Source organism: Anser cygnoides, chromosome 1 (assembly GCF_040182565.1).
Source record: "Anser cygnoides isolate HZ-2024a breed goose chromosome 1, Taihu_goose_T2T_genome, whole genome shotgun sequence".
In the NCBI taxonomy this organism is placed as follows: domain Eukaryota; kingdom Metazoa; phylum Chordata; class Aves; order Anseriformes; family Anatidae; genus Anser; species Anser cygnoides.
This window is the reverse complement of record NC_089873.1, coordinates 9,712,135-9,738,766: the sequence shown is the minus strand read 5'-3', so window position 1 is coordinate 9,738,766 and position 26,632 is coordinate 9,712,135. Positions and strand designations below refer to the sequence as shown.

The 26,632-nt window shown below is 34.6% G+C and overlaps 1 protein-coding gene across 2 annotated transcripts in view; it reads right to left on the bottom strand.

Moving 5' to 3' along the window:
* The window catches only part of SEMA3E (semaphorin 3E), a 150,856-nt gene extending 127,611 nt beyond the window's left edge, over positions 1 to 23,245 (bottom strand). Inside the window, exon 1 of one of the 2 annotated variants that reach the window (XM_013180479.3) lies at positions 22,382 to 23,245. In XM_013180479.3, coding sequence (XP_013035933.1) covers positions 22,382 to 22,508 — 127 coding nt within the window. In that variant the 5' untranslated portion in view covers positions 22,509 to 23,245. The remainder of the gene's footprint in view (positions 1 to 22,381) is intronic. The other variant, XM_013180480.3, reaches the window with a different exon arrangement.
* Between the last annotated feature and the right edge of the window lie 3,387 nt (positions 23,246 to 26,632).

Sequence of the window (26,632 nt, the reverse complement as noted above, 5' to 3'; positions counted from 1 at the left end):
GTAAACCCTTGTTCCAACCCATCTAGTTAATCCAGAGTTGCAGTACTCTATGCTCACTACTCTATTTTGCAGCTTTTTCACTGGACATATACTTCGATGGAGTAAACTAAAAAAGAATGTATTAATTAACACATGTTGGAGGACTTGTTTTATTGCAGACCTTCTCATTTATGCCTGTTTTGTAGTTAAAGAGTGATTAGAATTTTCTCTAGGAATTGAATTTGAATTGAAATAATGTGTCTGGGACCATCTCTGAGGGTTTTTACCCCAACAGGTCTGGTAAAAGTTTTATCTTCGCCAGGATGATGGGCATTTTCAATAGGAACTGTGTTCACTTTGATAAAGAAAAATATCTATTATAGTCTAATTAAGTTGAAAATTATTTCAATAACTTCTTTTTAAAAAAAAACACTGTAATATTTTGTTTACATCTGGGAAATGGCCTTCCAGTTAATAATCATCCATCATTAAACATCCGGGCTGGTCCAGCACATCTCCGCAAATCTAGGAAACTATAGGTATACTGAACTTGCACTGCTGTAGAATAGTGAAATCAATACTGAAGTGAAGACACTGCAGGCAGGGATGCTACATCAAATGACATTGAAAGGCAATGCAAATTTCAGTGGAACTGTAATTTGAATGCAATTTAAATTGTGCTGAGAGGAAATGGAAGATAGTCTGATTATATTAAAATATAATTCTGGGAAATCCCGGTCCATGACACAAACAGAAAAAGTATAAGCAGAAAATTATGCACATGCAGCATAAAAAGGAAAAAAAATATTTCTGGATTACTTGGCATCTCAAGTTGGAAAACTTTATTCTTGTAGAGAAAAGTATGCTGTTACTGAAATATTTTCTTCATGAATAGATGTGTAGTCACTCCTAGAAAAAAAGGTGTTTGAAGTATGATGATTGAAATGCCAGGTGTATGCTAGGCTCATTTTACATTAGAGCATTTATTAAAGAGCAAAAGGATCATTATTGTCATCATCAGTTCTGATTCATACTATACTGCTACAAAATTTATATTAACTTATCACACAGAAGTTGTGAGACTGTGTACCAACACTAAAAAAAAAAAAAAAAATAGTTTCACTCAGACGCATTATGTTTCTCTTGAGTAGAAAGGTTATAGAAACAAACAGGTGTGGACAAGATTTGCTCAGGGCTTATTATTGCACTCTTGCCCAAATATCTTTATATAATCAATCATTTCAAGATGTACAGGTTGAGACAAGATATATTCTTAGTGGAAAAACTGCTGCTGCAAACCAGGTTGTGCAATGTCCTAAGCAAACCCTTCCAATGCTGACACTGACTTTCTGCTTTGGAGTCCCCCCTTTTATATGTCTGAATTGGAAAATGCAGGCATTACAATTCCTTCTGGTAAAATAGAGTTCAGTTAGTTAATGGAATACAATGAGTAGGAGAAAAGTGAACAGCCTTTTTTAACTGTGAACATCATGTTCTCTCAGCATAAGTGCAGCTACTTATCGCTGCAGGTGAATAACTGCTTCCTGCTGGTGAAAGACATATGTTATTTCAATATATAGGGTGAAAAAATATTACTCCTTGAGATGTGGACAGGCATGGCTTTTTGATCTGTAAGAAAGATAAACTGTCTAACTGATCCACAGTGAAGCAGAAAACTCTATCCTTGACTTAATTAATAGTCCAGGAAACTGGCTATACTCCATGGATCTATTCCCTGGTAAGCTGAAACACCAGGGATCTCTGCTTCTCAGTTACATGTAGTGAGCAGCAATTGTTACACTCTGTGCAAGATTTCAGTGTCCCAGAGACTATTCGGAAGTGAAGGTTTGAAGAGAAAATTGAAAACATGAGATTTGTTGCTTAAGTTGCAGACTAGTCTGCAGCATCTTTCGGAAGTCTGAATTTACTCATCGAAGAAAGACAAAGCGGCTGACGGGTCTTCCTGCCAAGGTGAACTTCAAAGGTTGCTCAGCTAAGATATGTTAAACTTCATATTATAACAATCCATCTATTTTCCGGACAGTCCCACGTGATTAAAGAAGCTGGCTTTAGAACTTCAAGTGATAATATAATGACAATGAAGTTTTCATTAAACACCAGGACCTGTTATTGAAGAATTGCATTAAGCTATACAAGGATTACAAGTGGTCATTTTACTTCTCCTAATATAGTCATAAAATCAATAGTTTATAATGATATTTACTGAAAAGAACAAAAAGGCAACTGTCATCCTTTATAAGTAACAAAATAATACATTTCAAAACATGATATTCAATAAGGATAACAAAGTTTTTTGTTTGTTTGTTTTTAATCAATTAAGAAATCCAAAACACTACAGGAAGTGAATACTAAATGATAAGATATTCAAATCAGGACCTCTGCAGTAGATAGACTTTGGCTGAAACATTCACATAATTTGAAAAATGAGAATAGATTTTAAGATGTTTATTTATATTTTCATGATTGTTACATTAAAAAAAAAAAGCAGTACTAACTTACAGTAAAATGTATGTTTTCTTCTCAGCTAGAGTATAGCTTTTGCAAGATTATTTATAAAGAAAATGGTGAGATCTGTTTCATGATTAGATTCGTGGTTATTTTCCATACATATTTCTGGAATATTTATTGGTAAGGAGAAAAAATATATATACAGACACACACACATACACATAATCTACATTGCATCTACCTACAACAGATTTATTTATTTGTTTTTAGATATTGTTGTTATTTGAAATAATAGTAGACAAATAATATCTCAAGTAAAGAGAAACGGTTTCTCTTCAAATGGGAGGCAGTAAAATAAAAGCTTTTTTGAAAAATTATATTCATTGTGCCAAGTGAGAACTTATCACTTAAAGTTGTGTCACATCCTATCAGAGCATAATGTAATGTACTGCAACACAGTTCTTCAGTTCAAATTTGTTTTTAATGTGGTTATTGAGATGACCAACTGTAGATGAGGAAAGACGACCTTGGTTTCCACTCCAGAAGTTCCAAATAGCCACTTTGCCCTAGAATTGCCCTCAAAATGTATTCCCAAATGCAAAACTATCAATGTATGATATTCAGTTATTGGCCTGATTTAAGCTGGGATAAATATATAAAGGAAATCATATCTGAAGGATATTTTTTTTTGTAATTCTGTGTCTTCCTTTAGTATATTGTCACACTTCCATTTCTGATCCTAGTTATAACTACAAGGGTAAGAACTAAGTATGAAGGAAATAGCAGAGATATATAGCTAAATTATCTAAATATTTAATATCCCACAAAATTGCTGTTCTTTGTTTTGATTTTTATGTCAACAAAGGTAATTATTTTGGAGGGTTTTATTGTAGGAATCCTTTCTAATGAGTAGTTTTAAAATAAGTCAACCACTTTTTAAGTTGCAGTTTTAGTGTTATAGTTAAGATTTTCCTGGAATGTAGGTAAGGAAAATGAAAGGTTCTAGTATCTAACAGTTGAAACACCTAGAAGAAGCAAACAGCTTTCAGACAAGATTTTTTTCCACAGGTCTTACATGTGTTACATTTCCACCTCAAATGTAGGATTGTGATGCTGCAGAATGACAACATCTTAATTAGATTATTTTTCTGTGGAGAATGACCCACTTATCACAGATGAGAAAGTTTAGAAAGACCACCATTTCTTCAGTAGATATGCATCTCTAACTCTGCAACTTGGGACACTGTTTAAAAATACAACTAACATAGGTAAAAATTATCTATGTGACTGATACTGATCTTTCAGTTTGGATGAAACTGTTCAGTCACTGTCCTTTTACTTTCTGCCATGATGACCAAGACCGTAAAAAGAATGAGATCACTGTAGCATTTCATATCAAGAGATGAATAATATATCCATCAGGATTTGGGTCATAGCATGAGGGTGATGGAATTGTGTATAGGCACAAAGCCTGAGGAAATAATTTTAAGAAACCATGCTTGAGGAAATGTTCAACAGTTGCACAGCCTTACCCAGTCCCAACACATCTTAATCTGTACCATCCTGAACTCAAGTTTACTGGATTTTAACAGGGTGCAGAGGACTACTTTCTTCCTTTCTTTTTCTCTTGCTTCCCACCCCCCCCCCCCCCCCCCCCCCCAACCCCCCCCGCTGAAATTGCTCCAGAGGATGTTCACAAACTATTTATTTTCAAGAAAATTCAATCATAGTCCTAACTTCACATAACTGTATGGAAAGCTCATATGTAGAAGACTGCAGAACCAAATACAGCCAGAAACAGGGTGTAGATTCACAAAAACACAGAAAAAAAATACCAGAAACAGGGTGTAGATTCACAAAAACACAGAAAAAACTTAGCCATATGATTTTATGAATCAGAAGGGAATACTCTCCCTGAAAAGGGTTGGTAACCACAAGAGCCTAAACTTAGCTTTACTTCCCAGACAGTTCAGATTCATCAAAGTGTTTCTAATACTTCAAGGAGATTCAGTTAACTATGAACAGAAAGAGAGAAGTAATATTTGAAAGAATGACACATCTTCACTGCACTGTTAATTTGAGCTTTTAGTCAGTTCTCATTCATAAATGAAACTTTAGGCTACGTTTAGAAGAACTTCAAAGTGAAAAGGCTGGCTTGGGCAGTGGTATGTGAGCTAGTTCTGTCCTCATTTTGCAGCGAAGGTACAGTGAAAACACAAGACAATTAAGCTTCCAAAAATACAAGTTCCCCCCAAATCTGGAAATGATCAGAAGGGACACAGCCAACTGAAGCACTAAAAAGTCAGAAGACGTCCCAAACACATTTTCAGAGGTTACACTGAACTTGAGCCTCAGCATGCAATATATATATCAAATCTTGTTCAAATGACCTTAATAGATACAAAAAAAAAAAAAAAAAAAAAAAGCCACGGATGCAACATATATGTAGGCAGGTCTTGTTTTTTCTCTCCCCCTTTCCCTATAATGTAAGTTTTTGAGAACTAGCTGGTCATGCCGATGAGCTGAAAGACAGGTTAATCTTGAAATTACATATAATACAATGCAATATTCATCAGATATTTACTGCATTTACTATGATCTGATTTTTACAACTCAGAACAAATCCCACATATTCTTATATCATCATTCATCATTGTAAAATCTTTATCCAAAGGAATGTCTGCTTTTAACACAGAGACAGATACAAAAAGGCATTCAATTAAGAAATGATTGGCTTGGGAAAAGAAAAACATGCCACTTATTCAGTAGTCATGAATGATCTATTGTTCTGTTTGACCATGTGACTCTCACTCTAGATTTTCCAAGAACAGAAGAAAGTTTTCATCTGCTGTAAAACTCATAATAACCTTAAAAATACATCAAAATTACAGTTGATTGATTTAGACATATAAATTTTACCCAGGAATTTACTGCAAATTGAGAGTTACATTTGTCATAAATCACAAGTTTAACAATTTTAACTGATTATTCAGTAGGTGTTTGTACATGTCTCAGAGTTAGCACACAACGTACTGCTACCAGAATTCTTTGGGATTTTTTCAGGTTTTAGTGGAAGTTTAAAAGATCAAATGAAAAAAAAAAAACACAGATGATTGCTGATATAATTTGGCAGCTTTGTGAGCCAAAAGAAATAAAATTCCATTATCAACAGACATGTTCTTTTCTCAGATTGAAAATTTTAAATAACTGAAAAATTTGTCAGCAAATTTGTAGAAGATTCTCCTTATCTAACTGGGTTAATAGCATGAAAACTACTAGCCGTATGAAATGCACGCTAGATACAATTATTGATTGCTTCTGCAGTTGACCGACAATTTGATGTCTTTGCTCTCATTGACACTGACAAATCATAACAATTAAAGTAATGAAAGTTTGGAAAAGGATATGCAGGTTATCCCACCCAACTAAAACTAACCCTACAAGTGCTTGATGTAGGAGGATGAAAAAACATAATTTCTTATTTCCACTATTTCTATTATTTAGTTACATAAATAATTTTCCAAAACAATCAAGATCTATGTAGGAACAATTTAACAATCTTCTGTATTCTCTACAGGAAAATAAAAGATTTAATAGTGTGAAGGATGATAAGGCCTTCTAATATTACAGTCTTTTGTCCATCAAACTACTAGGGATGCTGCTGCCATACCAATTCAATGTTGGGATTCAGTCACTACATTTACAACATCTGATATATTCCAATTAAAAACAAACAGACAACAACAACAAAAAACTAAATTTTGTAAATCTGTTCATCTCTTTAAAAAAGACCCTAAGTGGAAGGTGACAGTTTCCAGAAGATTAGAGCATATGAAGTTAACATAAAATAACTCAATGAAATAATTGATTTCTTTCACACTAACTTGGACTAACAAGTGAAAGTAAAATCTCTATCTCTTGAGATTAAAATTTAGCAGTTAGTTTCTGTATTCTCAAATTCATATTTGAATATGACAATAAAGATGGTTCACTCAAGAAAATCAGTCAGGACAGATAATCATCTGATTGTAAAAACTTCCTTTTCTTTCGCAGCACCCAAAAATTGAACAAGAAACTCAAGCAACGAAAGAATGAAACATAGCTATAATCTACAAATTAAAGTCTGTAAATAATAAATAAAATTGTTGAAACAAAGTAAATGCATTGTAAAGCATATGAAGTACATTTGTTTCTTAAACTGATGTTTGTGGAGAAGTAGATATGGTACTTAATACTTCCACTGATGAGAATATTAATATTAATATATTCTGATATATTAAACAGAATGTATTAATATTAAGACTGGGGTCTTGGATGGAACAACGAGGCCACACAAAAGAATACCATTATATTAGAAAATGTCTTGAACATCTCTTTTGTAAACTGATTATGGCATAATAAAGAAAAAGTTTAAAGAAGTTATATTTTGCATTTTAAATGATTCCTTCTTGAAAATGGCTTATTTTGGAGCATATCAAAGGAAATGCTAGTCAAAAAAATGAAAAAGTAGTTATAATTGCAAAATTAAGAAATAATGACCACATTAGAATTAGAGGAAATATATATATTTATATATTTAAAGAGAGAGACAGAGAGAGAAAAATTAAACTTATGATATGAAACTTCAGAAGAGATTCAAAAACAAAATAAAAACATACACAAAAAATATAAAGGATGAAAATAATTTAAAAGTTAAATTAAATCCTTATATTACTAGCTGGAAGTTACATAAACACATGATACCAGTCATACATATTCATGGACCTTGGAGAGTCAAGGAAATGAATTAAAAACAAACCACAAAGCAAATTTGCAGGAGTCTTAGATGGTTTTTTTTTGATTCAAGCAGAAACCATTTACAAAAAGAATCGGCCTACTGAGGCCAACAGAAGGGAACCAGCTATGATGTGAACTGATGATTATTTAATTCATGATGAAGTTATGATGAGATGACAAGTTAACATGGATCAGCTGATTTGTGATAACTGGAAGCTTGTCTCCACTCTGCCTGAGAATCGAAATAATGTGACTTTGGTCCCAAATTACAATGATTCCATGAACTTAGAATCATGAATTTACATTTGCTGAAGGCCGGAAATGTGCACTCAGTTCTCCAGCTACCACATGACTCATTAAGCTGTTACATGCTGAGTGTGTTCCTGAGTTCTGTGTTCATGATTTGCAAAGCTATGATGAAATCTGAAGAATGATTAGTCAAACAGAAAACTAGATAAACAGTCTCCAGAAGGGCATGTGTGTAACGTGGGCTGCCTTGTAATTGAGCAACAGAACATAATTTCCTTACATTTGTTCTCCATCACAACAGTTTAAGCCAATACATGTTTAAGACAAACTTGTTTCAGCTAATAATTATAAGACTATATCCTAGAGAAAAAGTAGGACTTAAACACACTGATAATGTTATTATTGAAAATGGTTATTATTACTTAATGACTTTCATTTAAAAAAAAAAAAAAAAAAAACTTTGCCAGAATTGGGCATTCTTAGAGTAGGGGATCAGACTTTCCAGAAAAATTTGTGATATTTCAAGAAATAAATGTAAGGCTATTTTGATTTAATACCCATTTTTTAACACCTCTGTGTTTTATGATTCCAAGAATATTTTGCAGCTCTGAACATTATATCATAATTCTAATATTCTTGAAAATATTTGAATTTCAGGACCTATGACTTCAAAGAAAAATACTAAAGTTCAGTTTATTAGTATATGAAGGAAGTCTCAGCATTACTCAAATGATTTGTATGGAATTTTAAGATTAAATGCTTAACTGAACACAAAAATAAGTGTTCTTTTGGAGACCAGTACTGAAAGACAACACATCATATTCTCCTTAAAAGTATTACTAATATTTTCAGGAATTTTAAGGCAACAAGTTTTCTTTAACATTCAATAAGCTATCTGCAAAATTGAAGTTAATTAACAATATCTAGATGAACATAACAGAAGAAAACATTACAGCAGACCAAGGAAAAAACGGGTCCATCAACACACTAGAATTTTTTGATGCATTTAAAACACAACCAATAAAATGTATAGGTTAATTTATCTGACTTAATATCTCAAAATGCTTTAAATAAAGGGCTGGTTTACTAAGTACTCTGGAGGTTACATATAAATACTACTGCTTGTCAGTACAACATATAACAATCTATTAATAGTTTATTATTCAGAGCTGAGGTTGACACCATCTAAGACAATACAAAGTAACAAAAAATATTTTTATTACTACTTAATGAGAATATGTTCAAATACTATAGATTTTGCTTTTAATTTTGCTTGTCTACACACTTGCCGGATGTTAGCCTGATAAGACTTTGATCATGTTTTGCTCTCTTTTACCATTTATATTACAAAATCTTTTCATAAAATCTAGTTGATCCTGATGTTTTGGATTAGATTTAGATTAGACAGAACATTATGTCACTAAGCTAGTTATCTGTTCTTCTATAAAATTCCCAGTCTTTTTTTTTATTATTTATTTTATTTATTTATTTATTTATTTTTCTAGTAAGGACTCTTCCATCTTCTACAGCCATATAGAATTTTTGTGTTCTTTTCTTCTAGATTTTCTTCAACATTAAATTGGTCTAGTCTGTCTTCTTCATTCCTTAGCTTCTTGCTTTGATACTCTCTATGTAGGAAACATGTGTATCTACAAACTCATGTGGGAATAAGATAATGCCCAAATTCCAGAGGGAGGGGTTTGGACCCACCTGAAAGTAGGGAATGTAATGGAAAATCACTTCCAAATATTGATTTATTGTACTGTTCCTGATTAGTGGTAAAAGACAAAAAATTAAGAACCAAACCCCACATATTTATTGCTTTTAATCTATTTAACCCTTAATAAAGAAGGGTCAGTGCCTTTAATTCACGTAATTCATGTAATAAGAAAATATCTTCAGCCTAAATTGGGCTTGCTGAGCAGCTGGACTACCTAGGAATAGCTACCTGCAGTACAGAAGACTGAAATTTTCATAGGAACTATGGTAAAAGATAATTGCATTGATACTGAATTGACATTTGACTTTGCCACAGAAGTACAATTTAGAAGGACTAATGGAGAGGATGATGTTCTGTAATAGTAAAGATAGTTTGATTCCCTTGTGATGAATAAATAAAAATAAAAATCTAATTTCCTAAGAAAAAGAGGCTTTCTTGATCACACTACCCATTGGTGACACAGTCTGTGGTCAGTTTTTTCCCTGTGACTCCTGTGATCCCTCTGAGAAATTCCATATTTCTTGGGAAAATGGAGGGGAGTAAGTTCAGTTTATAAACGTTAAGTTCCTCCAAGTTCCTCCAAGTTTCATGAAAATCAGCAGTCAAGAAGAAGTGGAAACATTCCATTAGCTCCTTAACCAAAAGGGAGAACTAAGTTATTGTCCAATTATTCCAATTATTAGGTAATTGGTCAAATAGGGTATGTAAACTTGGTCAATAAGCACAAGCAGAAACAATTTACTTACATTTTGTCCACCTAGGGAATCAAAATAGTAGTTAATGAACATAAAGAGTTCCAGGAATGCTGGTGAAGGTTACTTGAGGGGGAGATTGTTACTACCTTTAGTAACTGGTCTACCACTAGATGTGCTGCAGTAAGAAAATATTAGGAATGTGGAAAGATGAGTATGACTGTGGAAGCATTAAGTGATTTGTTAGGTGGAGACACTAGAAAAACTAATGATAAAGGGAAGAAAATTGCAGACTGTTTCAGTATGGTAAAGAACAGAGAAAATCAGTAACTGCTTAGGTTAGGAACTGTTCAGTCCAAAACAAGTCTTTGTCAATCGACACTGAGGCCAGTCTGAAAGCTTTCCAATCCAATTATGCAAGCCCAGCTCTCGGGATCCACCTCCACCCTTTATTGCTCTCAGATGCATTTTTGAATGTCTGTAAACAATCCTGCAGTGACTTAATAGTATCAACATTATTGTGAAAATAATGAAAGCATTATTTGAAAGCAAACTGCAGAAAGCAGTGTGAAAGCAACTGCAGAACTCCAAAATGCTGACAGAAATGTGTTATTACCCTGTGCTACTGTTATGCAGTTACAACAATAAGTATGGGACTCAGGTGAATGTTGTAATAGCTAAGCTCTGCCAATGTCTGCCGAGAGTAGACCTTGCAGACTGAAGGGTCAAACACTTATAAAGCAAAACCACTGAGACAGAGTTTGTACAGAAATCCACAGCTGTAAAAACTTACTATCACATTGCAAACAGTTGGACATAGAAATCAAACCACTCCAAACAGAGTTGTAGCAGGACTATCAGTCCAGGAATACTAGTCACATGGTGTATGCCTAATTCAGGAAAACTTTGAGGCACATTCTCCTCGTGGAATAAAAATCTATGTTGTGTTAAGTTACAGATTGCCAATTAAAATATAAAACATACTAAGACATGATAACACTCAGCTATTCCCCATGGGTCCTGCAATACTCCCAGCCAATAGTATCAGATAGCAGGACCTCTGTTACCTTTCAATGATATTGAGACTGAGTGTTTCTATGCTTCTATCGAATTCACAGCACACTTCAGGAGTTGTTTCCCAAGAATAAATAAACATCAGTGATTATTATTTTCAAATCTCCATGTTATGACCTTTGTTGTTGCTGTTGTTTTACTTTTAAATTGTGTACAAGGTTCTTCTTAAGAGCCCAGAGAGCTAATTTTACAGCTCAAGAGTTTTAGTGCAGATTAAAGCAGTAAATGTGAAAACTCACACAGACACACACAAATCCATTAACCTGATGTTATGAAATAATTTGATTCATTTTCTAACAAAGTAAGGAGTTTTTCTGTGTCAAAAAGAAAAAAAAAAAGATCACATGTAGTACTTGTAACATCTAATTCACAATTCTAAATTACAAGTACCCACACTTATTATGGTGCTCCATAAAATCCACAAAGATGCATTTTCTGAAAATACCGCTTTCCATATAACAAAAGAGCACAGCAAATTGTAAGTCTTAAGCCTTTTCATAAGTGTGTTTTTTTTTTTTTTTTAACCAAACAGCAAAATAGAAAGTGAAATTATAGACATAAATCAAAATCATCAAAGTTTCATGTTGCTTTGTAATGCCTGGGGTACAGGCAAAACAGAACTTTTGACATGATTGGTTTCAATCAATCACACTACAGGGATGGCCACAGAGAATCTGGAACTTAGACTTTGATCTTGCAAACAAACACCAAGTTAACTTTTAGTCAATGGAGGCATTTGTATGATTAAATGTACACACATGATCAAGTATTTATAGGATCAAAGTTGTAGAATATGGTTTATAAGGGCAGTTTGTGTGTCACAGAAATAACTTAAGCAGCTTTTATATAACCACTGTTTATTACTGCTTCTTGGCTAGAAAGTAGCTGAGCTCTGGCAAGCAGCTGTGAGGGGTTCATTTTGATATGAAGTGCACAAGTTTAGCTTAAGCTGCTCTGAAATCTGCTTAACCTAAGCCAGGATATTGTGCACTGAAACAGATGCAGAACACCTTTGAGCCAGTACTATGGTCCAGAGATAGCTGTGTCCAGCAGCTTCAGTAGCTGCTTAAATTGCTCAAGTCATTGCTCAAGTGACTACACCTTTGTCTTCATGTTCCAGGTCATTATTAGATTAAAGACAGAGTACTTAGTAATAATATCTTAATTTATACTTTGTCAAGACAATTGTACTGCATGTAAACTCTGCAGTAAGTCACTCAGTTAAAGGGTTTTATCCTTGGAAGTGTAACATACTATATCTATCATCAAACATTCATCCCAAATCCATCTCACCTGCTTTTATCTGAGTGTTAAGTCAGGCCTCTGGTTCAAGCTGACTATTATTCTCCTTCTGTACTCAGGGAAGTCATAAGTACATGTCCAGGACAAGTGCAACAACAAAATGAATCACTTCTTTCAGAAAATAAGTTCAGGAACAAGGAAATACCCTGTCAACTCTTTAGTCATAGAAATTGTGGGAGGTTTGCCATTGTCTTTAGTAACAGTGAAATAAGCTCTCTATTCTATTTCTGTAGTAAAAGTTTCCTATATTTAGTGGTTGAATTTAGGCACAAAGTACTGCTTTCAAAGCTGTTGTTGGAGAACCACTCTTGACTGTTTATTTTAACTTCTAAATGTTAAACATTTTATCTGAAAGAATTCAAGTATTTTAGAAATGAAGTAACACATTATATTATTTGAATGTTGCCCCACAGAAACATGCAGTCACTCAATAAGGAATACTATGGCATCAATACACAACATGGGACTGTTTACAGCGTGTTCCTGAACTACAAGAAATGCTCAACCTGTGAATATTTTAACACCTCTTCAATAGTGTATTTAGAAACAACTGCTATCCCAGATGCTTGTGCAACCTGAAAATATGCAGAAGGATGTGGCCTTGCCTAAGATAAGCAGAGAAGAGAAAATAATGACTCACTTAATGTAAACACAGGCATATAAAGACAAAGCATTTTTGCAGCAATAATTTAACAGGATCTCTAAGACAGCTTACATATTCCTGGGCTCCAAGACAACACATATTTTCAAGCTCAATATCAAATGATATTATCATATCATTCTTAATCAACTGAGATGAAATATTTAATACATAAAGGAATGGTTGTATTTTCCTTTACTCTTGTCTTTTACTACACATCCACAGGAAAGCACTTTGCCTGATCATAAATAAAGGGTTGCAGGAGCTCATGGAATTAACCAAGACATGCTAACCTTTAGCTTTCTGGATGAAAAATGACCTTCAGTGATGACCCCAGTGAATAGTGCTATCTAGAATAATTCCCTTGCATCAAACAACCTGCTATTTTACTATTATTAAGTTTTAGTAACACTGCTGGGAGAAACTATCTGTTAAAAAAAGAAACAAGGTACTGACCCTAAGGTATTTGGGGACTATTGTTTTCTGCAATCAGTTTAAAGCACTTTTCATTCATTTTGTACAATTTTCTTTCACCAGTGTCAGGAAGATCAGAATAAGAAAAGACCCTGTGATGTTTATTACACATCAGCAAATAAAAGATATATTTACAGCTGCATTCACTATTTTACTAGGCCTATTAAACAAAAGTGTTGTAAGGAAAAGCCTATAAGGCAAACTTAGCAACAGTAAAAAGCCCATTGTTTGAATTCCTACAGAAGCTTCAATTGCTTCACAGTATGAAGTCAGGAATCCTTTAGATAAAAATAAACACAGAATAGATACATTAAGAAGAGTGACATCTTCTTTCACTGAATGTCTGCCTTCCAACTACAGGTTGCTTGGTTTAAAAAAATATTTTGCAAATAATTTACCAAAAAAAGGCCATCATCATGCTGGAGGGATCCAGTCAAGAATCTTTTAAATTTGTAAGTAAATATATTTGGAGGATTTTAAAGAAATAGAAACAAAAGATAGAATTTGCATGCTGAACAGAAAGAATGAGTTTCCTAAAACCTGAAAATCTTCAGTACTGATGAAGTAGAAATATTAACAACATGTTTACACAAAGATCATAAACATTATTTTACTCTTAGCTGCCGCTGCCAAATCACAGTCTAAAGAGGACTATATACTGCCTGTCTTTAAATTCTTATAAATAATGAACATCTTCTGCTCAGGCCCAAGGAATACAAGAAGTGATTTTATTTCTGGTTAACAGGCTTTGTTTGATTGGATTTATTTATTTTTCCCCAAGAATGAAGTTTCTGACCTTTTATTTCTTCTTTATTTTGGATAGTTAATATTTATAGGGATACTTACAACTACGTTTTAAGTGGCCATGCAAAGCACTAAATTTTCATTTCTATCATACAACCTTCCTTCACAGACTGGAAGGATATCCTTTGTGCCTAGGTTTGATACAAAAGCTCATTTCAAGCAAATTAAATTAAGAAGAGTAATACGGTTTTAGAAACTAAATGTTGCATGTCTATGACAAATTAGTCTTTGCCATTAGACTGTTCCAGGGTTTCCTTTGTGCTGACTTTTTAATCTACAAAAGCATTGAAAAATCCAATTTTGATTCATTTCCTTGATACTGGAGATGTTAGTGCTAGAAGTCAACCAGTGACAGGCACTTGAGTTACACTCGCTATGACACCGAGTTTCTCCATGGAAGACAGCAGGGCAGAGAGTATTGCTCTTTCCTAGTATATTTCATTGATTTTGTACTAAACTGTGAATTTATAAGATAGAGAGTGGCACTTGCACTGAGCAAATGAAGTTTCCATCTGAAACTTACATTTCATTCAAGGACAAGTCTTAGGTCATTTCTTATAACTGGAAGAACCTCATTGACTGTAATAAGAGTTGAGCAGACTGATTGACAGAAGAGGTAATAAAGCATACCACATTCTATACTGAGACAGTGTAACAAGACATGACAAAAACAACTACCAATTATCTGCTTTTACCTGAGTCTAATAAAAAGTAATTTAAAGATGAGATTCAACTTACTCCATCAATTTTTTTTTTTTCATTATATGAGTGATCCACGTTTTGCAGCTGTTGGCTACACACACAGTCTGTGTGTCATGCCAAGGCCAGGATGTTTGGCAGGCATCACTCTGTTGACATCTTTGTGGTTATGGACCTCCTGTACATACTTGCACAGAAACTGTAAATGGAACCTTTGACATACCATTGTATTCCAGAGCTCCTGCAAATTACAGGTGAAATAAGAATGAGAGCAGACTAGTAGAGAAACAAAGATGCATTACTAAGATGATATATTCACCTAGAGCAGCATAGCTAAACAGTGTATCCAGATGCCTGATTGTAATGTGTTGCAGTTTACAAATCCTCTGAAAATGTCTAGCTTCAAGAAACATCATGGACAAACCCTGAGAAAAAACAGATGAACCATTCCTTGTATTTCTAATGTTGTTGACAAAAATCTAAAACTACTTTTACTTAGTTGATTTTTGTAAGCATGGAAATCATCACAAGGTAAGACTAGAAGCTGAATACATAATGATACAGTCCTGCTTTATACTGTTTTGAAAACAAAAGTTTTTAGACCACTCTGAAAGTCTGCCAAAGGTTTGCAGCCTGGGCAAAAACATATTGATTTATAGTTTCATCAAAACTAACAGAAGATGCTTAAAAGAAACACAGTTATATCAACATTACACTGAATTGGTTAACACAGTGAACTACCTCTTCCAAAATCAGATTTTGTAGCTTCGAGGAAGATCAGAAAAAACAAGATGAAGGGAAAAATGAGTTTGTCAGTTTGTATGAGATGACAGAAAAGAGGAAACAATAGGTTAGTAACATTTGTTTTTGAAACCATGCTCTGAGAGAATTAATGTTTTTATTTGCTTTAATGTATGTGTAAACTCAGTTTCTCAACCTGAATCTTGGAGTTCACAGTTTCCACTAATGTAAAGATGGAATTTATTTTAAAAACTACTCAAATATTGTTTCTTCAAACCTTTGACATTCTTTCTTCACAGGAGTTTGGAATTAAAACTAAACTACAGAATTATTATTTTTTTTTATAATACAATCTTTTAACTCTTTTCTTCATTTAGCATTTTGTTTCATGTTCAGTCATGAATCCTTAATGGATTATTTAAATAACAAACATTAACTATCCAACAGAAAGCATTTCAAATAGTATGCTCAAGTTAAGTGGGTTTTATCTGTAAAACAGATTTTTATCTTTCTTGCTGTAGGCTATGAATTTCTTTAAGAGATTTTTTTTTCCTTCTAATTAATGCTGACTGCATGTTATAACTTCCTCATAGTTGCCTAGCTTCACGAAGAAGACCAGGACAGCAGTTTTAATAATATTTAGTATTCCCATTGCACAGTTTTAGAATATTTATTGACCCAAAGTTTCTCAAAAGACCTGAAACAGATGCTCAATGCTCACCCTTGCACAGCATACTGTAAATCATACAAACATCATTAATCCTGCGTTCATTTAAGTAAAATGTAATTATTATTTTATTTATTTATTTATTTATTTATTATTAAATAATGATGAGTATAATATATGATGAAGAGTTAAAAATAGCAGATGGTGTTATCACTTTGAAAGCAAGGAGGTAGCTGTGTGGAAGCAGCAGTACGCAGGATATTTTGGTTTTGCACCTTCAGATGGCACTTAGTCCTTTAAAATAAAACCAGGAAAGTGATTGATGTTACGCAGCAAACAGTCTGCTTCTTGCATCCACAGCAGTACTGCTTATCACTTTCGAGTTCTGCTACAGTAATACTTACAGAAGACTTTGTCAAGAAACTGCTGTTATGAAAGGAACTGGGATGAATTCTCTGCCAAAAAAATTCCAGTCTTGGTGAACAAGTCCATCTAGGATTACTTGGAAGCACTCCCGATCTAGCTGCCAGTCACCTCTTGTGAATTGGATAAATAATAAACCTAAAGCTTGGGTAAAGAATCAGTTGTATGACCAGTGGGAGAAGGACTACTAAAGCTCTCTTCTCTACCCCACCAGTGGCTCTGAGATATCTGTATATCTTTCCCAAAGACATTCCTGTACTGACATTGAGTTCTATGTGGCCTTGAGAGTTTGGGTTAAAAGAGACTTTTTGTCACATGCTTTTTTCTAAACACTTGTAATATCAGCCCTTATACCCAAACACATTCTGTAGATCTGGAGCCATACTACAGGCCTTTAGTACCTCAACCCTCAGAATTACACTTTTCTTCAATTTACTATAAGAAACAAACAAAAAGGTATCTATCTGTTACATATGTATACACATATTTTATAAATACATCTATATGTGCATGCGCATAATATAACTTCTATCTACTTTATTTTGTACAGACTTCTCCAGACTATATGCAAACATAGATCACAAACCAAATCCTTATTTTGGTACAGTTTCAGGGTGATTTATATCTAGTATGAATCTTCCTTGCATTTGAACTTTTCTTGGTAGGAGAACTAATTTTTAACAATCATTCAAAACCAAACTTCTATTGCAATGAAAGCTGTTGAAATAGAAAACATTTTCATGCATGAAATTGAATCAGTCATGATTCAGTTAGGATTATGTGGTTAGTCATTAATTAGCCATGATTTATGTGGCCAGGTGATTACTAATTGAAAATTCTATATGTGCATTAAGTATATTTACCTACTTCAGAATTCACAAATGACTGTCTAAAAATTCACTACATTTTTATTATTGACTGTAGTCATTAGTCCCTCCATAACTTTTGCTGTCATCTAACTAGACATCTGACACAGTAAGATATTATGAAGATACCTAGTTATATGACTAGAATAATGACTAGCAAGACATTGCTACAATAATTGCAAAACCATTCTCTGAAATCAAATTTGTTTTTGTGAGTAAATTTTGGATTAGAGAAACTAAATTATAGTCAATAAAATTTGCAGAAATATCCTAATATACTTTAAGTAAAATTAATTATAAATTACAATTACCAAGAAAATTAAAGTAGGCATGATGAAAGTCTTTCTCCTGCAAATGGCAATGAAATATTTTTTCTACTGTAGCAGACCTCAGCATTCCTCAAAGATGATTAGCCAGACCTAACAGACAAAAATTCTTATGTATTGTCTTACATTACACATTCTGTGTATTAAAATATGTATATGAACACGAGAGCATCAGTTTTCTTCCACGACATTTCAGCTCTCCCTTCCTCCATCATATGCTGCTATTGTTTGAAATATTTATGTTTGGAGAATAAATTGCTTAAATCCAGATTCTTTCTTTCTAAATTGATTCTGAACCTTCTTCCTGCTGCAGCTTTGGTCCACTACAGCATGTAGCAAGCACTGCTCACAGCAAGCAAGAGGGAGATTTTTGGACTGGAAATGCTACTTTACCATACTTTTTCCAGGCAAGAATAGTGTCCGGAGTATAGCTATACAACCTGAGATCAGGCAATGTCAAAATGCCTCAAGTTATTCAAGAGCAATGTAAATGGGTAAAAAAGAAAACAGATCCCTCAAGATCTGCAAATCTCTGTGCAGAACCCACTATACCAGATCCCATCGCTGCAACAAAATTGTGCAGACTGCCACAGGGGCTCAACATCTCAACATCTCACTTTCATATTATGTTACCTTTGCTCTTTAACATATCCACAAGCCAGAAAAAAAGAAAAAAAAAAGAAAAAAAAAAAAAAACACTTAGAAATGCACTGAAAACCATGTGTAAGGCTTGAATTATACAATTACATCCTTCATAGGCTCTTCAGGCCTACATGCTTCTAATGTAGTTCTACTAGGCTTATATAAATATATCCCTCCTACCCTTTGGAAACCTAATCCATTTCAATCTGTAATGTAAATAGTTTCTTTTTAACATGCAGTGTGTGCTGATTTCACCTTAATTATATATATCCCATTGCGAGAACTCAAACTGTGGGATACTGGGAAAGAATTTAACCAGCAGCCAATAAAAAATAGGGGCTGAAGCTTGGCCTCCATTAACACCTCATTAGGCAGAGCCTGTACTGTACTTAAAATGAGCTAATGATTTTTAAATGTAGTTGTCAACCTACAACTTCATAATGTAGAAACTTTATTTCTCTGTAATATTGAGTGAGCAATAACACATTTTTATCTGTACAAATCAACATGAAGCTAATGGAGTACATTATTACCCCAAGCAAGGTCTTCACTGGTCGTTATGAAACACCAGTCTTCAGTGTGACCATACTGCTAATATCACAAATGATATTAATTGCAGTATAAATTTTCTAGTGAACAAAGGCTGCTGATTTGAGGAAAACACCAAGTCCTGGACTTGTATATAGTTCAACTTTCTAAGAATGAAGTTAAAACCATAAAATGACTATTAGGTGGTTATAGGATTTGTTCAACCCCCATGTAAAAGAATGGCAAAATTCTCAGGTTTGAGTTTAATGTGAATAAAGAGCATTCTCTATGATACTAAAAAGCACCATTAGAGTTTACATTAACATGACAGGCTGAACAGTAGTTCAAGAATGCAGGACTTTGATTAACTCCCACTGAAGCTGAGTAAATGGCCATAGAGTCAAACAAGGGTTGCACAATATATCCCTTAATTAGCAAGGGGATTGTGGTATTCCTATCCATCAGGTGACCCCTCTGAACAAGGGTTAGGATCTGATCTAGTTGCAGTGGATTTGAAGGCATGTGTGTACTGCAGGTGAAGATTGGTTTATTGAGGGCAAAAAGTTCTCAGTCACTGTCAGTTCATTGCACTTTCACTGAACATCATTTTTTAAAGCAATAAATAAATTAATAAATAAATAGAAAGGAAATTTCTGAATTTATAAAAAAATCTAAATGTTTGCATTTCTAATTTATGGAAGACTTGGCTTTTTTTTTTTAAGTAACAAGATTTTTAAGTGGACTAGTTGCAAAAACTCCCCCCTTAAAAAAATCTCATATTCATAAACCTCTTCATACTCACCACAGAAGCTTTTAACTTATCAGTCAGCACTAGCTTAGCTTTCTGGAATCCCAATTAACTGTCAACATCCACAGTTACAAAGGGAGGCAATGAACAGGCATGTTTGCTTTCATGTTTCAGGGTCTTTGCAGTGAAAAATATAACTGAATTTATGTATATTCCACCCTGAAAATTTACACATATGGACTTCCCTTGTCTGTGTGAAAATGGCAGCTCATAGACAGGCTAGAGCAGTTTTGTGAAGAAGATGCATAACCACCACTTTGCAACTGCCCATGACTAGCTGGTACCCAAAGCAGCATCCCTCTGGAGTAAGTGCAATTAAGATGAGAGACCCTCCTGCTGTTCCTGTTTGATTAGTGAATACAGCAACATTTACTCATAGTCTTCATGCTTGGATGCTACATTCTTTTGGTTGGGAGAATTACAAGAGCCGTTTCCAGGGTGCAGGCAGGGATGCCATGTATAACCTTTGGCTTTGGATATGTAGTCAAGCACTCACTCACTGCAACACAGCTTGTAAAATCAGTCACATTTCATAAGTGTGAAAAATGTGGCAGGCTACTCTACAAGCTGAAATATAAGATGGTGATGTCTGTATTCATGGTAGAGAATTTGCTTGGGACAGATATTTCTGTGTCATTGGATCTGGGCAAACTGATATCAGATAGGGGAGGTTTGGCCCTCAGTGAGAAATGGATGTTTTAAAATCTCCTTGAAAATATCAGAGTTATGATGTGTTATGTCCAAATTACTGGCTCCCTGCAGAAAATGGAAGTAGTATGCAATGAAATGTACACTGATTCCAACCAGCGGAAAAACAATTACTCCTACAAGTTAGCACAGAAGCAGTTAATAGTTGCAGAACCATAGTCGGGAGCTTGCCAAAACTGGCAGCTAAGCCAGAGCCTTGGACCAACATAACAGTAGGTCTATTTGTCTCATTTACTCTGTTTTTCTCATCTCCTCGGCCCCTTTACAAGTAAACAAATATCAGTAATAACAATAGTCTTAGTAATCAACATGAATAGTCTTAATAAATCAACATTCAAATACACATTTTCAACAAAAAAGATGTGAGAGGATTATATAATCATAATTTATCACTCATTCCTACTATACTTTGAAACCATTGGTTAAAAAATAAGTGATTTATATATTAAAACAGATCATATCATTTATTTCATTGATAGCAATTAGTTGTTTACTTACAAGAGAGCTTTTCATGATGAGTCTATATTTCTTTAAAATATGTTTCACTGCCCTATAAAAGTGAAACCCATTTCTTAAAGCTTTCTAGCAAGACATTCAGACTGATTATCCTATTCAGCTTCTTTCTTTATAATTGGTAATTTAGCTTGCTATATAAAACACAATTAAACCTTGTTTCGACTAAAGCTGTCTACACGTGAGGCTGTAGCTGATGTTAGATTTTAAATCTTAGCCATACTTAAAATAGGTATTCCAATATATTTCACACTGATGTAGCTTAGTTATCGCTTTCATAAGCACAGAAATGTACTTGAGTAAATTAGCATGATCTCCTTCTCAGCAACGTCAGCAAAAAAGGCATTTTCTTTTCATCTTTTCCCAAAAGGTAATATCAAAAACATTACTGATTCACCAATAATCAATTTATCTTGTGCACTTGCATTTTTTCACCTTCACTGCAATAACTGCCTGTCATATATTTCTAAGTACATCATTTACAAATGTATATACTGTTATAGAGAACTGAAATTTCATGGTTATGCACAGGTATTTATAGATATATGCAGGATGACAACTGAATCATAAGGAAGAGTTTAAATCACATGCAATCCAATACAGACAGAACAAGGGGATACTTTGAAGGCACTAAGGAAGAAGGTTTTAGGCTTCAGGTAAACTGGAGAAAAAAAAAGAAAAAAGACGCTTATAAGTACTATACACACATATGTAAAATAACATTTTACTTTGGGTAACAGTTAAAGTGCAAGCAGACTTACATTGGCAGTTAGTCATTTTAATTATAGTGTGATGACACTTGCTAGTTTAGAAAATGAATCATATGGTTGCACAGGAATTCAGTCTTTTTGCCTTAGCTATATTTGTAGATAAATAGAATTCTAAAAGTGAAACAGACATTCAATTGCTTAAGGATTATTTGATGCACAAGAGTATATTTATTTAGCAATAATTTCAGGTTATCTTCTCCATGTTATTAGCAACCAGACATCCTTCTTAGAGCACAGAGGAAAAGCCAGAACGACAAGCAAATCTAATACATTTTCAGGTAGAAAAATACTTAAATAGCCTAAAATCAGTCATTGTAAGTGCCTCAAATCTTTCTGATTTCAGTAAACTCTATTACAGATACAATTTAGTACAGCATAATTTCAAGGATTTCTGAAGAGAAATATTTTGCTCTGTTAAATGACCACAGTTGAACCCTAGTGCAATACTTTCAGTGAAGTCAATGAACTTCCATTAACATAAAGTCTTTAAAAACCTGACACACTGACCTACCTTTATGTGACAGACGTAACCTTGGCTGCCTCGTATCTGTTGCATGACATCCCGTTGGTAACTCTAGTAACAAGCCACAGAATGCCAGTATTAAAATGTCCTGGGCAGATGCCATCCTGCCCAACATCGAATTCTTGCGCTCTTCACTTTATCGCCGCTGTTTTTTTTGGTTTTTTTTTGTTTTTTTTAAGGCTCCAAGTTCCACTTCTACTTTCCCAGTGCAGTTAGATATCTCTCTTTGGTCAGTTTATGGGGTATCTCTACCGGAAATTCAACGCTCATCAAAAAAGCACACAGCCTCAGCTAGCCGTTTGTCAAGCTGTGCAAATGTCATGTAAAAATATTCCCTCCCTGGGATAATTGTTTATAACGTGCGAGGACATTCCGAGGCGTTACTCTGCAGTGTTGTGTCTTGAGCTCTCTTTAGCAACTCTGCCTGTGGATTCAGGAAGAAGCTGTATTTTCAGTCCCTCCTGCAAGGCAATTCATTCAGAGAAGGAAGGGAAGAGGAAAAAAAAAAAAAAGAAGCAAGCACCCTCCTCCTTGGTGCTCTTCAGAACTCAGCCCCTTGCTCTGACTTGCCAAACAGCCAGTTTTAATTCACCTTTCACCTTTGCTAATTAAAAACAAGAAGTGCCATTCCCTCCTGGAGTTGCAGGATCCACCCAGCGGGGAAGCCAGGCTGTCAGGCTGCTGTATTTACTGAGAAAGTTCAGGGAGGGTTGCAGCGATGTACAGAACTAGCTGCTTCTAGGAAGCGTTTTAATCCACGTGCCGTGCACTGATTCCTCAGTTGCTTCATGGTTTCACGCTGTAAAGCGTCAGTAGAAGGGTCAGAATTCTTCCTGTCCCTCCCTTCTGAAAAGTCATTTCAGCTTTTGTTCCCAGCTCAGTTTTAGAGGAGGATTAACCCTCGAATTAACTATTTAAGTCCATTATCACTTAGAGTCATTAAGCAGCAAGCTAGTAAGTAGATCAGAACAAAAAGATAGAAGTTGTATATCCTTTTTGCTTTTTTTAAAAAAGGCGTGTTTTGAGATTATTTTTTTTTTCAAATGTAGTTTTGTTCAGTGGCTTCTCCACCTTAATTTTTAACCATCTGAGTCAGGAATCCTAGGTGATCTATACAAGTGAGTAAAATTACTTGTGGGACTGAAAGTCTGTAGGATTGGGCAGGACTGGGAAAAAAATATAAATAAAAAACAAAAAGCTGTGACAACATGATAATATCAAATTTACAAATATCAGGTAGCTACCTCTTACACTGAAACTAGCAAATACCAGAAAGCATAATCTCTTTTTCACATCATTTGTAATTAAACATCGTTAAAAGTCACATCATTAGAAATATACCTGTGGCAAAAACTAAGTTTTTGTAAATAAAGATTATAGATTCATCTCTGGAATATGTTAATGAAGGATTACAATGTTCTCTAGCATAGAATCATTTAGCATTTTGTGAGCTGTATTTTAATTATTAACAATTGCACTGCTTTAATGGGGGCATTAATGTCATGTTAGGTATTTATACTTCTCATTGTTTTATACAGAAAGAATCACAGAGAGAGAAAAAAGAAAACTAATATATGAATTTGAAAATAATGCACTCAAACAAATTCCATAGCCAACAAAAGATAATGAGGTCTGGAGAGAAAGATTTAATAAGAAATTTCTGTATGCCAGCAAACTGAAAACGATCCAGTACAATAAAATAGTGAAAATCTAATAATTGTAATGGCAGGATACATGGATGGGAGAAGACAGATCTGTTCAAGAAAAATGAAAGATACGAACTACTAAGATGGGAAAAAAAATAAAAATAAAAAATAAAAAAGTAACTTTGGGGAAAAGACAGAAGCAAATCAATGAGAGTGCCCAAGGACTCCTGGAGGCTGTATAATCAGAAGTGGGGAAGAGGTCATGTCTACCTGTTAGTTCTCCAACAGCAGGTCATGTACACATACTTGGGCTAGCTTTAAATCAGTTGGAAACTGTGCCACAGTTAAACAAGAGGAGCAAGAGCTGAGCAAGAGCTAAATCACACAGCTCTTTGCTCTATTTCTTGCACACATATCACAGGTTGTGCTAAATTGTATATTTATGTGCTGGCTGTAGAGCCAGCTGTCTGGCAGTAGCTCAGCATGCGTGCTTCAGACATTGTCTGTAGAGAAGACAATGCCTCTGCCTCCAAACACTGACCTCAGCACAAGCAAGTTTATCATCTATCTGATAGGGTTATTATCAGCACCTTTCTGTAGTGCTGTGGCATACCAATGTGCTGCATTTGACCATTAGAAGCTGCTGTAAACGAGCATGCTCTGGTGCCTGCTGAGGTCAGGGAAACCTCTCTGAAAATTGTATATATATCTTTGGATGTGATTCTGTTAGCTGTTGTAGAAATATTCTTTTTTTTTTTTTTTTCCCAAATAAAAATGGAATTAGAAGAATTCTAGAAGACTCATTCCTTTTAAAATGTAGTTCTGCAAAATTTAAACACTTCCAATTCTGAGGAGATGTTCAAATGACATTTTTGCTTTGAAGGATTGATTTGAAGGATCCTGATATGGAAAAATTAACACCCTTTCTAATTTAATGTATGTATTTTCAAACAGGCTACAAAAATCCAAATGCAAGCTCAAGCATGAAAACTGAAACCATATTTAGTGAGTAAACTGAAAATTAGTGTAACGCCCCATATCTCTCTAGAACTGCTATCCAAGCTGTGTTAGGGTGTTATTTATTCATATTCTCAGGATGCAGCTAATACAGTAGATGCTGAAGGAACCTGATTATATAAAGTTCAGATATCCTGAGGTGGTATGACAAAGTTAGTGCATCGAGTTCAAAATTATTTCCCTAGCTTTTGCTTTAAATTCTGGTTTCATTTTCTAGTTGGGGAACTTGAGGAAAGGGGAGGATGGAGCTGCTGGAAATCGTGGGCCTTATTTTGTACTTGGATAAGAGGAAGGGTGCAGCAGGTCTACTCAAACACGCTGTACATACAAATAAGGGCAATTCCCTGCTGATGAGAGCTTACATGCACTCACTTGCATTTCAAACCCCACACATCCCCAGCCATTACATAACTCCTTGGCTCCCTACAAACACAATGTGACTCAGGGCTAGAGCTCCGGCAGCATCAGAAATACCCAAACAAACTGATTTTCATATTTGTGCCCAAAGACAAAGCTTTTTTTTTTTTTTTTTTTTTGTCAGATCTCTGATTCTCGAGCAGGGTGGGCTGTGTGGGTTCCTCAGGTTCCTTCCTCTGCCCATGGAGGGAAGGGCAACAGAGCAAGGGTTCAGGAGCAAAAGCTGGAGCTGCTGCTGGATGTTGAAGCTTTAGCTGGCAGCAAGAGATGCTGGCATGGAAAAGCAGTGAATGGCTGCTGACCATGGGGAAAGATGACTGCACTGGAAAAAGACCCCACAAGAAAGAAGAGAAAGGGAAAAAAAATCATATATTAGTGTAAACAGGAAACTGTTCTGTTTCCTAGGAAAAATGAATGTTCTCACCAGATGAGAACACTTGCTTCATTTTTCTAAAATTGCTGTATAAGGACTGTAAGACTAACGCCAGCCTGCACCCATACACAAAAACTGTTGATGCAAAATGAGTAGTGGATAGGTACACACAATTTCAAGTCAGAAAAGTGTGGCCTCAGGCAAGGCAGTCAAGCTCTTTGCCTCAGTATCTTTTTAATTAAACAGACATATGGTCTCCCCTCAAGGGGTTTTTTGAAAGATTTGTTCCTTAAACAGTAGGTAGAAGGATGGCAACTAAGATGTTCAAATATTAGGATTCTGTCTTAGATGAGTACAAACACAGATGCCCGAGGGCTGCAGAGCCTGCATGTTGTACACTGCTGGGTCTCTGAAGAGTAAACACGGTGAGTTTACTGCCTATTTTCTGTTAATAAGGCAAACACAACAGATCTCTGTCAAACCCGAATTTGTTTCAGTAGCAAAATCTCCAGTTAAGTGTATGTTGACAGATATATAAAAGCTCATGCCTAGAAACCTGTAAGTAGAACGTACTTAAAAATTCAAATGCAAATCCTGTATTTGATTGCTGGAGTAGAATTTGTATAATTACTCTCTACTAAAGAAGACTACATGATTTCTTAATAGAAAACAAAGAAATAAAGATTGTGTGTACATTTGCATTCTGTATATACAGTATGAAATTCCAATAAAAGAAATACACATTAATTATGAATTGCTATGTAAAGTCTGTGAAACACAGTTTGA